This window comes from Periplaneta americana, chromosome 12 (genome assembly GCF_040183065.1).
Source record: "Periplaneta americana isolate PAMFEO1 chromosome 12, P.americana_PAMFEO1_priV1, whole genome shotgun sequence".
Classification (NCBI taxonomy): Eukaryota; Metazoa; Arthropoda; class Insecta; order Blattodea; family Blattidae; genus Periplaneta; species Periplaneta americana.
In genome coordinates this window covers 58,180,704-58,195,759 of record NC_091128.1, presented here as the reverse complement: position 1 = coordinate 58,195,759, position 15,056 = coordinate 58,180,704, and the positions used below count along the sequence as shown (strand labels likewise).

The following is a 15,056-nucleotide window of genomic DNA, read 5'->3' as shown; positions in this document are numbered from 1 at the left end:
AATAAGTGCAGAATTTTTTCGCAAGCTTGAAGTGCTGATGAACTACGGAAATTAGTTTCTTTTGTTTTATCAATTCCTGTAAGTAAAACAAAGGCTGACAGAACTTTCGGTACAGTGGGTAAGTCTTGACCAAGGGGAAAACTGCATGTCTCTGAATCTTCTACAGAGTTCGACAAAAAAGATCTGATGGTTTTTGAAATGAGACTACACAGTTGTATTTCAATGTAAGTTGGTTCTTATTCTTTTATCGAAAAGAAGCATTATTGTCATTTACTAATGCAAAATAACAAAATTGGATTTCGAAAATTACACTCTCCAAATGACGTCCATTTTTTTAATGCATTCTAGAGCCTGAATCTTAAGTTCAGCACTCCCTGCCTACCATGTCTCTGGCGTACGAGCGGTGCTTGTCCTTTCCGTTGACTTACATTTTGATACTGAAGTTGTTTCGAAAATGTTTAATAATAATCCAAGGCGCGACAATCCATGAAGGACCATGACCGACCAGTTGACTGCTGGTCTCACGTCCACATGCCGAAGCAGAGGTGGACGATCATCCAACCAGAATGGAGGTATCGTGTGGTTAGCATGATGATCCCCCCCCCCCAGACGTTATACCTGGTTTTTGTAATCGGATAATCACAATAAAATTGTAACTACTGAATCAATTGTTTTGAAAAACACCTTCACAACAAATGTCTGATGTGATACATTCCACAGATCTATTGCTACTGAAATGGCGTTCATTTCCAATCTTACCACTGCTGCGCGACTGTTTTAGCCACAGTTACTGCCAATCTAAAAACGTCAGATTCTTTTGCCAGACCCTGTACAAATGCACTTCAGATACACTTAAATCAGCAGTACAGTACACGTGTGCTTAGTTTGCAAATGGAGGGAAGATGGCCCTAAATGCAGCAAAAAGTAATAAATTATCACTGGAAGTAGTGAAGGAAACCGGTTTTATGACAAATGTATTTTTTCATAATTCTTCATAATCATTACATTATAAAAATAGATCTTTGTTTAAACACAAACTGAAGTTTATCACTGAATGAAAGAATTTATGTCGAAATATTTATGTATCTATAATGTCAGCTTTTTGTTTCTTTTTAAAGAAATACTAACTCATTTTTGTAACAATCTAATAAATTATATAAATGATTATCACTGAATCTAATTTCATCTTTTGTACCATTACCAAAATAATGTAGTATTCCAAAATTTTCTTTACATAACCAAAAGTAGTAAAACCACAAAGTTATGTAGTCAATGGAGTCAGGTACCTAAATAACGTTGTTGCTGTCGATATTATCATTTTTATTATTATTACTGGTGTGTCCTTGAGTAAAAGGCAGCAAACCTTCCCCCTATCACCACCAACGCCACTTCTTCAGATGAAAAAGTAAAATGAATAGTCACATGTTTTTAAAAATAATATATTTTATTATGAAACATACATTACATAATTTCTTTAAACTAAACAATAAAGATTAATTGTATTATAAAATAAATTCACTATTTATTACCGTAGAATGGGGATACTTGCAACAGTGGGGATATTTGGAACAGTGTGAAGGTATATTTAATTTCTTATGTTCGTCAACATTAATTTTATGACTTTCAACAAACGAGTTAGAAGAGAGATTATAGAGTGGCCATTGCGCTGCTGTTTGAAGAAAATTGAAAGTGCGTCCGCCATTAAAATAAGCGCCCAATGTGGGCGTGACGATAAGTAAGGCTGGAGTCGAGGAGTTGTCAAAATTTCGTTTGCATAAATCAGTTAAACTGAAGTGGAAAAACTTAATGTTTCGTCAAAAATTCGACTTATGTGCTAGTAACTTAATCTAAAATACAGAACTTAAAGTAATATACGCTAAATTTAAAACACTTGAGCTATTCCTAGAAGGAAAGCTTAAAAGAATAACCTAACGGAGCAAAATTGTCATGTATGTACGACAAGAGTTAAAGCAAATATACTGAAGGAAATGTTAATATTATTAAGTTTTTTTAAACGAACCTGCGAGACTGCCTATAAAATAAATGAGTATGATTGGGGTGATTTTATTAAATTGTTTCTCCAGTCTCTACGCGTTGCAAAACTATTTATTATACCATAAGATATTATAGAATGAAAGTAGGCCCTAACTGTAATAAACAATCTTTACCTCTAAGCTTGTAACTTGAATAAAACATGACACAACATGCATTTATTTTCCTTAAGTGAAAACCAATATACAGTATATCCAATAGTTTTGATTACTATTAATTTCTGTTAAATCTCATAGCTGTTTCTCCAGAAAAGCTACACCAAGGAAGGTAACATTTTCTTTTGTTTTACGGACTTCTATGAGATATATATAGTGATAAACACTTGGTATGTATACAGTGATTAACACGTGGTTTAGTTTGCAGCAACAAATACCGGTACTCTAACTATAAAAATCACTTTATCTGCATATTCTAATGCATGGTAAATCATTACAATAGCCAAAGCAAGGCGAATAGCAAGGATTCCCACCAAAAACACTATGGGATAGCGTGGAAGAGAGGGAGTTTGTGTGGGTGACACTCCTATACAATTGGGAATAATTATAAGCAAGGTGTACCAAAAGTCTAAACTAACCTACCACTGATTCGACCTTACGAAAACTCGCCTTTTTTGTTATCAGTATGTAAACGCACAGAAATGAGATATGCTGTCCTTCCCCACCACTTACTTGTTCCACCTCAATGTCTGCCTCCAGCTCTCTATCAGACCCCACATTCACAGGAAATTTCCATCCTTATTTATGTGCCAAATTGTTGCTGGTACTAAATTATTTTTTATTTTTTTTATTTATTTATTTTTTTTTTTTTACATATGACTCGACTAGAGGCCAAGTACGTAAATACAGTTTCTTATTTTTGAAAGAGAACCTGTAAGTAAAGAAAAAAACTGTACACACGGTAGGATATGCCGGGATCTGTTACACAATTACGCATGAGAAAAAATGCTGCTAATTAACGAAACTATGGACTTAACTTCATAAAATTGATCTGAAATATGATATATCATTTGTCTTCATTCTTCTGCTATTGCAGTTATATGCAGCACACACAGGAGGCTTTTTTTTTTTTCGTAGCTCCTATCTCCGTATACACAATATTGTAAGCAGACGAATTTATGTAACAGAAGGCACTTATTCCATTTCTGCCATGTTTTGCAGCGACACCACTAAGAGCGCTGTACAAGAAAACCTGGCCCCTTTATAATCTCTCTTCTAACTCGTTGCTTTCAATCTTGACATTTTCATTGTCATTTGTTTAGCAGAGTGTGTTCTATCTCAAACATGTTGTTTTAGATTTTTATGAGATTATTTGTAAACTTAAAAATTATTCTTGTGAAGTAGCGAAAATCAAAATACGATAAACTTCTGCTGTGTATACTTCACAGTGCATTTGGAGAGCATTTATCAGGTAATTATGGCTTAAATATAAAGTAAAGAAATTTGTCCTACAGTTGTGTTGAATAATCTGGTACCATTTTCTGTAAATTTACAATTTTATGGATTAGCCTACTGCTCCTGATGGGGTAACTTGTTACACTGCCATACCCACTTTCTTAGCATTTAAAAAGTAACGAAAACAGATTTCATTCAGAGTTTTACCATAATAATGCATGTTGTAATATGGAAGTATTATTCATTTTACACAAAAATTCCACAATTTGAGACATCTGGCCGACATCTACGGCTGACCACTAGGATCCAGAATACAAAGCAGAGGTTAAATTAAAAATACAGTATGATTGCGGAGAGAATACGGAACAATGATAAATTTAAAAATAAAGTACAATTTGATTTTGGAAAAACATGAGATGAAAATACATTGAAGAGTAATGAAATGAATTTAAAAAAAAATATATATATATTACGTACTATTATACAAGTAATTGTGTAAAATGGATAATGAATCTCTCAATACCATTAGACAAATTTTGTTAATGTCCTCATTAGAAAATTTAAGAGAAAGGAGGATGGTTTTGGTTAACTTAAATGAAGTTCCCCTAGCACAGTCCTTTCACTTCCCATGTATTAATATTCATTTTGTATCTCTCATTGAAGTGAGGAATACATGGGTTTAAATAGATTTCCTTTCATTGTTAACGTTATTGGGTTGTTGATCATCCTTCTCAAAACGGACAATGGGGTCAAGAATGAGGCTTCTTTGATTCCGGCGATCAATGGCTATAATGTCTGCTCTTCTCGTTGATCCATTCTCAGCCAAGCAGTGCACTTCTTCGTAAACCTCCCACTTTGTCTTCCGAAGAGTGGTTGCGATGGAGCTTCTCACTTTATGGTGGCGATTGTTCCTCAGTAGTTCTCCTTTAGGGCAATAACCCAAAACATGCCCAAGGGTTTCTACTTCGCTGAATCCTGGATGACAACAGTTTTGATCTTGGAAGGAACGACCTGGCACAGATCGTACTGCTGCGATGTTTGTGGACATCCTTATGGCACTGGTTCACTCTGAGGATGATATCCCTCTTCTATTAGTAATCCAAGAGTTGTTTTTTGGATCTTCACTGTAAGTTACCACTCCTTTGCCTTTTTGTGGAAGACGACACCAGCGACCTCCGCTGTAACTCAGATCTTAAACTTTGTCCTGTCATCGAATGTGCTTCTGCGTTGTTGGGAATGTTCATTTGTTACGTTAATTTGCGAAACAATTTCTTGTTTTACATTAAGATGCCAAGGAAACACAAAAAAAGTTCCAGTTTCACTGTGCAAATTCTATGAACTTATCACACTTAATAATGTGAAATTTGTGTTTTTTCATTATTCATTGTTGTATAAATATATATAAAAAATATATTAAGTGTTGCAAGTGACGTTATTTAGCTGCTAATTTGACATTGCAGCATTATTTAATTACTGTTGCAAGTTACCTCACCAGTGCAGCAACTTGCAACATTCATGTTTATCCATTATTTCTAAAAAACCAAAATTAACAAAGAAAAATTTGTATATATCATATTATTCTACTGATATGGACTAAACTTTGGGTATATAGTCTTTTTTAGAACTATTTACAGTTTTGTGTAACATGCTGTTGAATTACACATCTGTTGCAAGTACCCCCATTCTACAGTAATTATAATAACAAAGATGATTTCATCATAAAATTCAAACAAACAAGGTAAGTATCATTGTATAAAATACTTCAGATGAATTACTGTATTATTCCAATGGTATAATGCTGAAAAGTCCCAAAAGTACAGCAGTGCCAGGACCACACAATTCTACACTGATGTCCACAATTGTTTCATGGAGCTCCAGTAAATAATGCCTGAAACATAGGGAAATAAATTATGATAACATTAATAACGATTAATCTCAGTGCCAATTTGTATAGAAGGAAGGATAAAAATATGCGCAATGTTATAACACTAAGAAATGAATAGGTATTGTATTGGAGCTATTCCATCTCATATCGACCGAAATATAGAGAAAATTGACCTTACAATTTCTAAATACAATGAAACTTTTTTTGTACGTAGAGAACTGTGATACAATGCTTTGTGCGAAGTTTGAGGCATCAGAACTTCATAGCGTTTAAATTAAAAATATTTAAATTTATCGTACTTTCATAAAATTAGCAACTTTAAACTGTTGTAGCTCCGAAACCCTTTCACCCAATGATCAAAATCATGGTTTATTTTGATGCTGAGAAATTAAAGGTTATATTGACATAATAAACAGATTTTCTTACTTTTTATGGAAATGGAGAAATTTAGATTTATCCTCATTAAGACGCCTTTGGCTAGGAAAAAATATTTTAAAAATATATAGTTAGATTCCGCATTGAAAGTACAAATAAACACATATTTTTTTACTGATGGTATGTTGATAAGAAAGTATTGAAAATATCAAATAAAGGAAATAAATAGTATGCGCGTGAACTAACCAGCTGACTGTGAGGCGGGAGTTAGCCGAGGTAAGCAAGGCCAGGAGATAAACACGTGATGTGTCGTCTAGCAGTCATGGTTGTGCTAACTTTATCACAGGTTTTCATAAACACAGGAGTAAAATGACGCCCAACGCTCGCTTATCTTCAGCTCTCGGCCAGTGTGTGCGGTATTGCGGTGTTCAAGTCCAGGCGTGTGAAAATAATTTACTTAATACCCTCGAAACTTATTGCCGTACCACTAAGCAAACAATGCCGACACCCTCTTCATAATGGAAGGTTTTTCCTCAATATTTTTTTTACATTTTTACAAATGGCCAAAAAGCCTAAAAGCAAGTAAAATCAGATTATCTGTCTCTCTGTGTACAATAAAAATAAGGATTACTTCTTAACATAACCTACCAAAAGTCAGCTTCAAAATAAGCTCTCGTTCAATGTTCTGCAGTAAATGGTTCCAGAGTTCTGAGCGCTGAAAGAGGCTTGTTTTTATAAAATATGCTAAATTTATCGCTCAATAATACGAAAACCGTTTGACTTTCGATAGTATATTTTTGAAAATGCACTCTCCTCAGCACCTTGTGTAAGTAGGGAAAAAATTAGAGTATAAAAAATGCGAGGTTTTTTACTGATCGATTTCATATGGAATAGCCCATTGGTATGTGTTTTAAATAGAAAATTGAACACTCTTGTTATGAAACTCCTTTTGATGAAGGAGAATTAAAGTTATATTAAGAATTTTATATATAAATATGTCTGAGTTACAAAAACCAGACCTAGCTGTAAGAAATTATTCAATTTTATTGAAAGTGAATGCATTAAGCAGAAGGAATGTGGAGAATTTGCCACATGGAGATACTTCTTATTTTGAATTCATAAAATTGTAAATTTATAGACAATGGTACCACATTATTCAGATATGTGCAGGTAACACAAAAATAGAAATAGGCTCTTCTGAACAGTCTTATGAATATTACAAGTTTCAGTCCTCCATAAAAAAATCTCCATGGTCCAATAATGGATTAAAATAAACGCACCAGTTGAAGGAATAAAAATGCACAGATTACAATGCTGATGAGCTGTGTGTAGGCTATTTAATAGTAATAAACATGGTTGGGATTCTAAGGATTTAGCCTTTTCTGTTCCTTGTAAAGTATCTAGAATATTTTAACACAATTGTACGTTTCATTCATCTTACCGTAAAATATATGAATCTTATAGAACCTAAAAAAGGCTAAATGACACATATAAACCTAAAAAGACCAAATGAATCATAAAAACCAAAAAAGACTAAATAGGGGAAAAAAATTAAAATATATAAAGCAATATATACAGGATGATTCACGAGGACTTACCGTCATTTACGGGACTTATTTCCGAAGACATTCTGAGCAAAAAATGTCATATAAACATGTGCCCTAATCTCAATATTTTCAGAGTTACGCTAATTTGAAGTTGACAGTAAAATAACTTCTTTCTTTTGTTTCAAGCGAAAAAAAAAATATTACAAATAGAGAATTAACTATTCAGAAGTGTCATTTCTTTAATTGGCTAGTGTTCTGAAGCTAAAAATGTGTAGTTAATTGCTTTGTCCAGATTTTGTTTTTGAATTTTTAACTAAAAATGACACTATTCTTATGCACTTATCACAAAAATTGCTACAAATCATATGAATTTAGGAACTTGATTCTTTACAGTTTATAATTAATTGATTAACTTAGTGGACTTACTCGTGTTAATTATTTAAGATTTGTTCGGCTTACAGCTGTTTCAATGCTTCAGGCACCATTCTCAGAGCCTACTAGATCACGGCGTCATCTCGAACTTCTCTGCCTGTAATGTGGGTGTGTTTGATTGTTGAAAGGTGTTGAAGAGTGAAGTCAAATAGTGTGTGTGTACTGAAATTGATCTGTGTGTTGAGAATTTGATCGGGCTGTGTTTTAGTGTTTAATTGTGCATCATAATGTACATACAGTCTTAAAGAATTTACAAGAGTGGTATGATTTGTAACAATTGTGATAAATGCATAAGAAAATGTAATTTTGTAGTTAAAAATCGGAAAAAAATTCTGTACGACGCAACTATGGAATTCACAACACCTTTTTAGCTTCAGAATCCTAGCTAACTAAATGAAGGTGCTTATGAATAGTTCATATGACATTTTTTGCTCAGAATGTCTTCGGAAATAAGCTCTGTAAGGGATGGTAAAGCCTCGTGAATCACCATGTATGTCTGTGTGTGTGTGTGTGTCTATATATGTATGTATGTGTGTATATATATATATATATATATATATATATATAAAACATACCAGTATACAATTAAGTTGTTTATTTACAATAATACTGTCTTGAAACGATAAACAATATACGAAAGAAATGAATAACTATATCAAAAATGCATTTCGAGAGTGACACATTGTTGGCTACATTCAATTGTTGAATCAGACATATTCTGGAAACTTGCATTATTTAATTAGTTCTTTGCTAGCGTTTCACAGACGTGGTTCAATAAATTTTTACTTCTTGGCACAGTTATAGATAGTGTACACATGCCTAAATTTGCAGCATCACATGCATATCTACTTCGAAAATGGATAGGCGACGATTCCAATTTCACAACAGATGGCGAAAAATCTTCTGCCAAGCTTGTCAAAAGAAAGTAAATAGGCAATGCATAATCCTATTTTACATAGTTTTAATAAATTTCGAGTTGAGTGTATTTTTAATTTTTTTTATGATTATCTTTTAAAATATTAGCTAAATTGAAAATTAACATGATACAAAAGTTCTTTTTTAATTTTCTACAACATTATCTGAAACATTTTGTGACTGGTCGATGGTTAAAAGTACCTGAAGCTATACATCGTTTGGAAAGTGTGTCTACAGAGGGTTGTTTCTGATCTCTGGAAACGAATTTGAATGACATCATGTGCGTCACGAGTCACATGACAGCTGAACTGTGGCTAGATGTGACAGACCAATAGTGAGTGAATCCACAGGCAGAGTGCATGGTGTCTCACAGCAGCAATACCTAAGAAAATCGAGCCTTTTTCGGAGGGGTACATTATGACCCTTTCCGATGTCAAGTACAGTGAAGTGAAAATAAAAGAAGCCTTCAATAAACGTGATTTCGTTATTTCCAAGAAAGACATCTTCTGTGTACTTAATAAGATTGGTAAAGCTCGAATGGGATTAAATTGTATCATATCATGTGAGGGTGTGCCTTGTGGTGGGGGTTGGATATGCTTGCTTTTTTCACTCTATAATTAATCCCATCCGAGTTTTGCACAGTCTTATTAAGTACACAGAAGATGCATTTCTTGGAATTAATGAAACCACGTCTTTTGCAGGTTCCTACGATTTTCACGTGATTAATGTATTATGAAGAGTTGTAGAAAATGAGTTCTAACATGAAAATAAAGCGTTTGCGCAGCTATGTCCATATAACATATTTTCTTCTACGTGTGAGGAATGTTTCCTGAAAGTTTGGCCGTACCTTTTTGCTACATCCTGTACACAGTGTATACATTTGATCTTTCCACGCTTGCGTGAAGCAGAATGGAAATGGGATTGCAGAGCACAGCTACCCACATGCGAGCGTGAAAAAATAAAATGTATGGACTATACATAAACAAATTGGTAAAAAAAAAAAAAAAACCACTAAAAATTTTCTTGGAGATTACAGCAACATTTCAAACACTAAAACATAATTGCACAGATTTTGGAATTGAAGGGTTCAAGAATTGTGGGATTAAAATTAAATTCTTAGGAAGAATGAAAAAGTGGTTCACTATTCACACTGTAAAGAATACTAAAATATCATGTTCATTCTTGAGATACTACAGCCATGCAATTTTTCGAAACTGATGACTAGTAATGACTCTAGATCAGTCGTTGGCAGAACGTCAACATAGGTGACGTCATATAAAATGCAGCCCGTCTTGCAAGACGAGGGCTGGTAGAAAGCAGTAGGCTGGGAGGAGAAGAGGACTGAACCTCGTCTGTAGTCTGGAAATAATTAATCGAACTACAGGTATATGATGTCTTTGCATCCTTCTGATGGATTTTAAATTACTCATCAGCCTATCCCGATCTTTTAATTAGTGAAATAAAGTCTGGTTCTCCATCATAAGTTGCAATTTGTAATTTCGGAAAACGTATTATTTGTCTTTCTTGTGTTAAATTTTATATTACCTCGTTAACATGTTCCAGCCTGCTATTGGCCATCTTCAGAATTGTTTGTTGCTGGTCTTGGTGCCTTTTGTTTTGTTTGTGTAGTGTAATGTGGAGTCAAAGTGTGTGTGTGTTCTGAAATTGAGTTGTGTGTTGAGAATTTCATTTAGATGTGTTTTTGTGTGTCTGTATATTTCGTATTGTTCTAGTGTGTTTAGTTTCTGGCTTTTTGGTTGGATGTGTAGAATTTCCATGTCTGTGTTGATGTCTCTATAGGTGTGGTTAGCATTTGAAGGGTACACGGGAAAAACGAACAATGTCACATTTCCATTAAGGGTGAGATAATGATCTATTTCAGTATATTACTGCAAAATTTATTGGTGTTTCTACTTGAAATGAAGGAAATGATGAGTGTATCCGTGGTTTTAATTCTCCTTTACCACTTTTGGTAAAAATAACACTAAAGTTTGTAGTAATACAGTGAATAACGACATCACCCTTAAAGGAATTGTGACATTGTTTGTTTTTCCCGTGTACCCTTCAATTGTGATGTGTTCTTTGTAACATGTTTGAAATGATCTGCCTGTCTGTCCTATGTAGAAGTTGTTGCTCAAATAAATGCTGGTCCGTCAATTAGGAGCATGCTTTACATTTAACGTGTTTCACTTAAAAAAAATTGCTCGCATAATATATGTCGACGCGAACATTGAAATAAACGTAGCACAAAATGACCTAACGAGTGGCTATTTTGAATTTTAGTGAATTTTCGGGAAATTTTGAAATCTGAGAAATTTTCTCTTACTTAGGCTTCTTTGCAAAGTTACAAAATTTTATAATATCAAAAAATGATATTCACCAATGCTTTTTTCTTAATCAGTATTAATATTATGGTAAGGTACACGTGACAATGGAGTTTTGTATAATGCTTCTTTATGGTGGTAATATGAAATCCTTTAAGTAGTTGTTAAATGTTATGTTTTATTTAACAACGCTCGCAACTGCGGAAGTTACATCAGCGTCACCGTATGTGCCGGAATTTTGTCCCGCAGGAGTTCTTTTACATGTCAGTAAATCTACTGACCCTTTAAGTAGTCCAGAACCTAAACATATTATATTATTTTCTTCCTCTGCACAACAAAAGAGTTTCTCTCCCCATTCTCCTAGAAATATTCGTTTTGCTGCACTCTTTATGTTTAATGATTTAGAAACAGACATGCTGATCGCCAGTTACAACTACTTGTATAATATGTATTTGCCCTGTCCTACATGGAGTGAGTGCAGGTGGTGGAGGGATACAGAACTGAAACTCCTTCCGGAATTGTCCCTGCATAACTATGACATAAGCTGCCGCTTGTGACATGAAATGCCGACTGCTGCTCTAGATTGAAGTGGTCAGAGAATGTTTTTATCAATTATTTCAGAAATTGAAAGCACTTCTGTAAATTTCTAAGCATTTCAATAAGAATGAAACATACGAAGCTATCATTTTTATCATTATTATCTGTAGTGCGGTGCATTACATACCTCTTAAATTATGGATTTCACTTTGTTCTGACAAGAAGATTCTTCAGCGGCCAAACTAAAATTTTGTTCAGTTCAATAAGAGGACTGGGGAGCAGTAGCAGTAATGCCCAGACTAATGCTGCTATAGTGGTATAAGCAATTCACAAAATTCTGCTGTTTTTGTTGTTAACTAATGCTGAGTTTTTGGAAATAAAGCCATTAACTCTCTTGCTCTTCAATATTCTCACACACAACGGGTTTAGAGGAAACAGCTTGACCAGAGGCCTGCATCGGACGTTTTCGCTAGAGCGTCAAGTAGTTCATAGCATAATCCGATAGGTAGCGCACATGCATGATGGGTAAATCCTCGAACGATATAAGCCGAGCGTTAGATATTCGTTCTTGTTTAACTGACCTCTCCATAGTACAACTAAAAAACTTGCTTTAAAATGTAATATAAATGTTGTAGGTCAATGTCCCCCCCCCCCCCCCACACACACAAGAGTGATTTTATTTTTGCCACATCTGATGTTATAATTATTATAAACGGAGAATACAATCACGACAATGCAAGAACCGTATCAAGTTTTCTGGTAATAATAATAATCTCTAGTAATTAGTGTATCAATCTTTGCATCTGTAACAGTTGTGCAGCATGATTATTCGTTTTATTATACTTTCTGTGACGTTATCTCTGTACTAATATTGTTATTAATCTACTGCTATATCAATAATATTTTGTAAAACGTTTCTACATTGTCGCAGTATATAGGTGGAACACTAAGTATAGACCTATCATATTATATATGTGGTAAATCAAATATTGAATAATTATTAATTAGCAATAATAACTGTATATCGAAGTTTTTCGTACTATTTTATTTATAACTTCATGTTACTGTTTTGGTACGTTCCATTAGAGTTAGACTGTTCCATTAAACTGTATATCGAAGTTTTTCGTACTATTTTATTTATAACTTCATGTTACTGTTTTGGTACGTTCCATTAGAGTTAGACTGTTCCATTAAACTGTATATCGAAGTTTTTCGTACTATTTTATTTATAACTTCATGTTACTGTTTTGGTACGTTCCATTAGAGTTAGACTGTTCCATTAAACGTTTGTCATAAACGCAGAAAATAAAGTCTTATTTTTACCATATGAGCAAAACATGTGTATCTTATCTGTCGCTTTCCATACAAGATACGATATGTCGGTGAGATGACCTTGTACTGTGCTTCTATTTATTACGAAGCGTATCACGACCGATCTCATCTCAGACGAGGGTGCGACATTCGACCGAGTTCAAGCGAGTGATTTAACTCCAATGCAGCACTCTGAGCTGGACATTGCTGGCATAATATCAGCATCATTGCATGCAAATAATGTTGTCTCAGGGAATGCAATCAGCACATAACGCAGGACAAAAATGTAGAAATTTATAATGTTATAACTCCTCATCTAAAATTATTAGAAACAGGTGTAAACCAGTTGGAAATATCACATGCATCTGCCACTTTGGCAGTTATATAAAGCTATCTAATTAACGATTAAGGACAACATTGCCTGTGAACACTCTCACACATTGTTCGAATCAAGTGTTATTGTTTTATTGATAACCCTGCCTAAGCTCTTTTTAAGAATGTTAACAGAAGTGGTTATTCATATCCCACAATAGCCTTTATTAAAATCACTGCGGCAATTGATTTTGTGGCCAAGATAGAAATACCCTATGTAATCCACAATTCCAAACCACACCATATCTGCAAGATGTATTTCAAGAAGTTTCATATTCTTCTATGTGTTTGAAGATGCTGTTCTGCTGTGTTTCTAATTATCGAACCATAAAATTTACGTTCTGCGATTCCCGCTTGAGCTGATTAGATGGTTGAGTTTTTTCCGAGGTTTTCCCCAACTATAAGGAGAATGTCAGGTAATATATGGCGAATTCTCGGCCTCATCTTACTATCACCAATTCCATCGACGTTAAATAAGTAGTTGATACTTACAACAACTTACTTACAAATAGCTTTTAAAGAACGTGCAGGTTCATTGTCGCCCTCACGTAAGCCTGCCATTGGTCCCTATCCTGTGCAAGATTAATCCAGTCTCTATCATCATATCCCACCTCCCCCAAATCCATTTTAATATTATCCTCCCATCTACGTCTTGGCCTCCCCAAAGATCTTTTTCCCTCTTGTCTCCCAACTAACACTCTATATGTATTTCTGGATTTGCCCATACGTGCTACATGCCCTGCTCATCTCAAACGTCTGGATTTAATGTTCCTAATTACTGTATGTCAGGTGAAGAAAACAATGCATGCAGTTCTGCGTTGTGTAACTTTCTCCATTCTCCTGTAACTTCATCCCACTTAGCCCCAAATATTTTCCTAAGAACCTTATTCTCAAACAACCTTAATCTCTGTTCCTCTCTCAAAGTGAGAGTCCAAGTTTCACAACCATACAGAACATCTGGTAATATAATTTTTATAAATTCTAACTTTCAGATTTTTTGACAGCAGACTAGATGACAAAAGTTTCGCAACCGAATAATAACAGGCATTGATACAGCGTCGTTAAATAACCAACCTCCCCCCCAAAAAAGTCATACATGCTACACAAAGATCTTCCTGCATATCACACATGTCATCTTCAACTTTTATTTTTAATATAGGATCTTACTAACTTCAAAATCACTGATTATAAACTCTTCCTGAATGATTCGGAACTATGTTGTGAACTGAAGTTGAGTATATCATTCTAGTCTTTTAAAATTTCTAAATTATCAGATGACAATATGAAGTCTAATTACATACAAAGACACTATCCATTATCACAATAACATAAGAAAATCGGCAAAAAATATAAAGACGACAAAAAAATGCTGGTGGGAACAGTGAGAAACACAATGACACAAAATGCACATGATGAAAACCATTGGCAGCCTTTGATCACTAGTTAATTCGGGATGTGTATTGATGCAGCAAGTACAGAGACATTATTATGATGTGAGGCGAGAAAATGGTGGGTGATTCGTGGCCCACTGCTAGCATGGTGAGCACGTAACCATTTCTCCAGCACTTCTACAATACATAACAGTACTAACAATAAATGTTCTATAATTTGGACTTACCATGCTCACAGTCGTTGCTGAAAATGGCCCCTATTTGCCGCCACACACAACTGACATCTTCTGATAAACGAATGAACAACACTCTGAAGTTCCACATCATTGATAGCCTCGATTTCTTGTCGTATATAGACTTATAATTCATCTATAGAATGAGAATTTTTCTTATAAACGAAATTTGTGTCTTCTTTTCACACATGGCCTTCTGCCTTTTAGTACGTGTTGTACATAAACACACGTTCATGCAATGAGAATTTCTTGGTAGGCATTACCTAAATACACAATAATCACTGAACTTTA

General features: G+C 34.4%; 1 protein-coding gene across 4 annotated transcripts in view; it reads right to left on the bottom strand.

Annotated features, from left to right (window-relative positions):
- Nucleotides 1–2,230: 2,230 nt before the first annotated feature.
- The window catches only part of ENGase (cytosolic endo-beta-N-acetylglucosaminidase), a 79,586-nt gene continuing 66,760 nt past the window's right edge, over nucleotides 2,231–15,056 (bottom strand). For all 4 annotated transcript variants that reach the window (XM_069841389.1, XM_069841390.1, XM_069841391.1 and 1 more), the window contains one exon: nucleotides 2,231–5,331. In XM_069841389.1, the coding sequence (XP_069697490.1) occupies nucleotides 5,223–5,331 (109 nt within the window). In that variant the 3' untranslated portion in view covers nucleotides 2,231–5,222. The remainder of the gene's footprint in view (nucleotides 5,332–15,056) is intronic.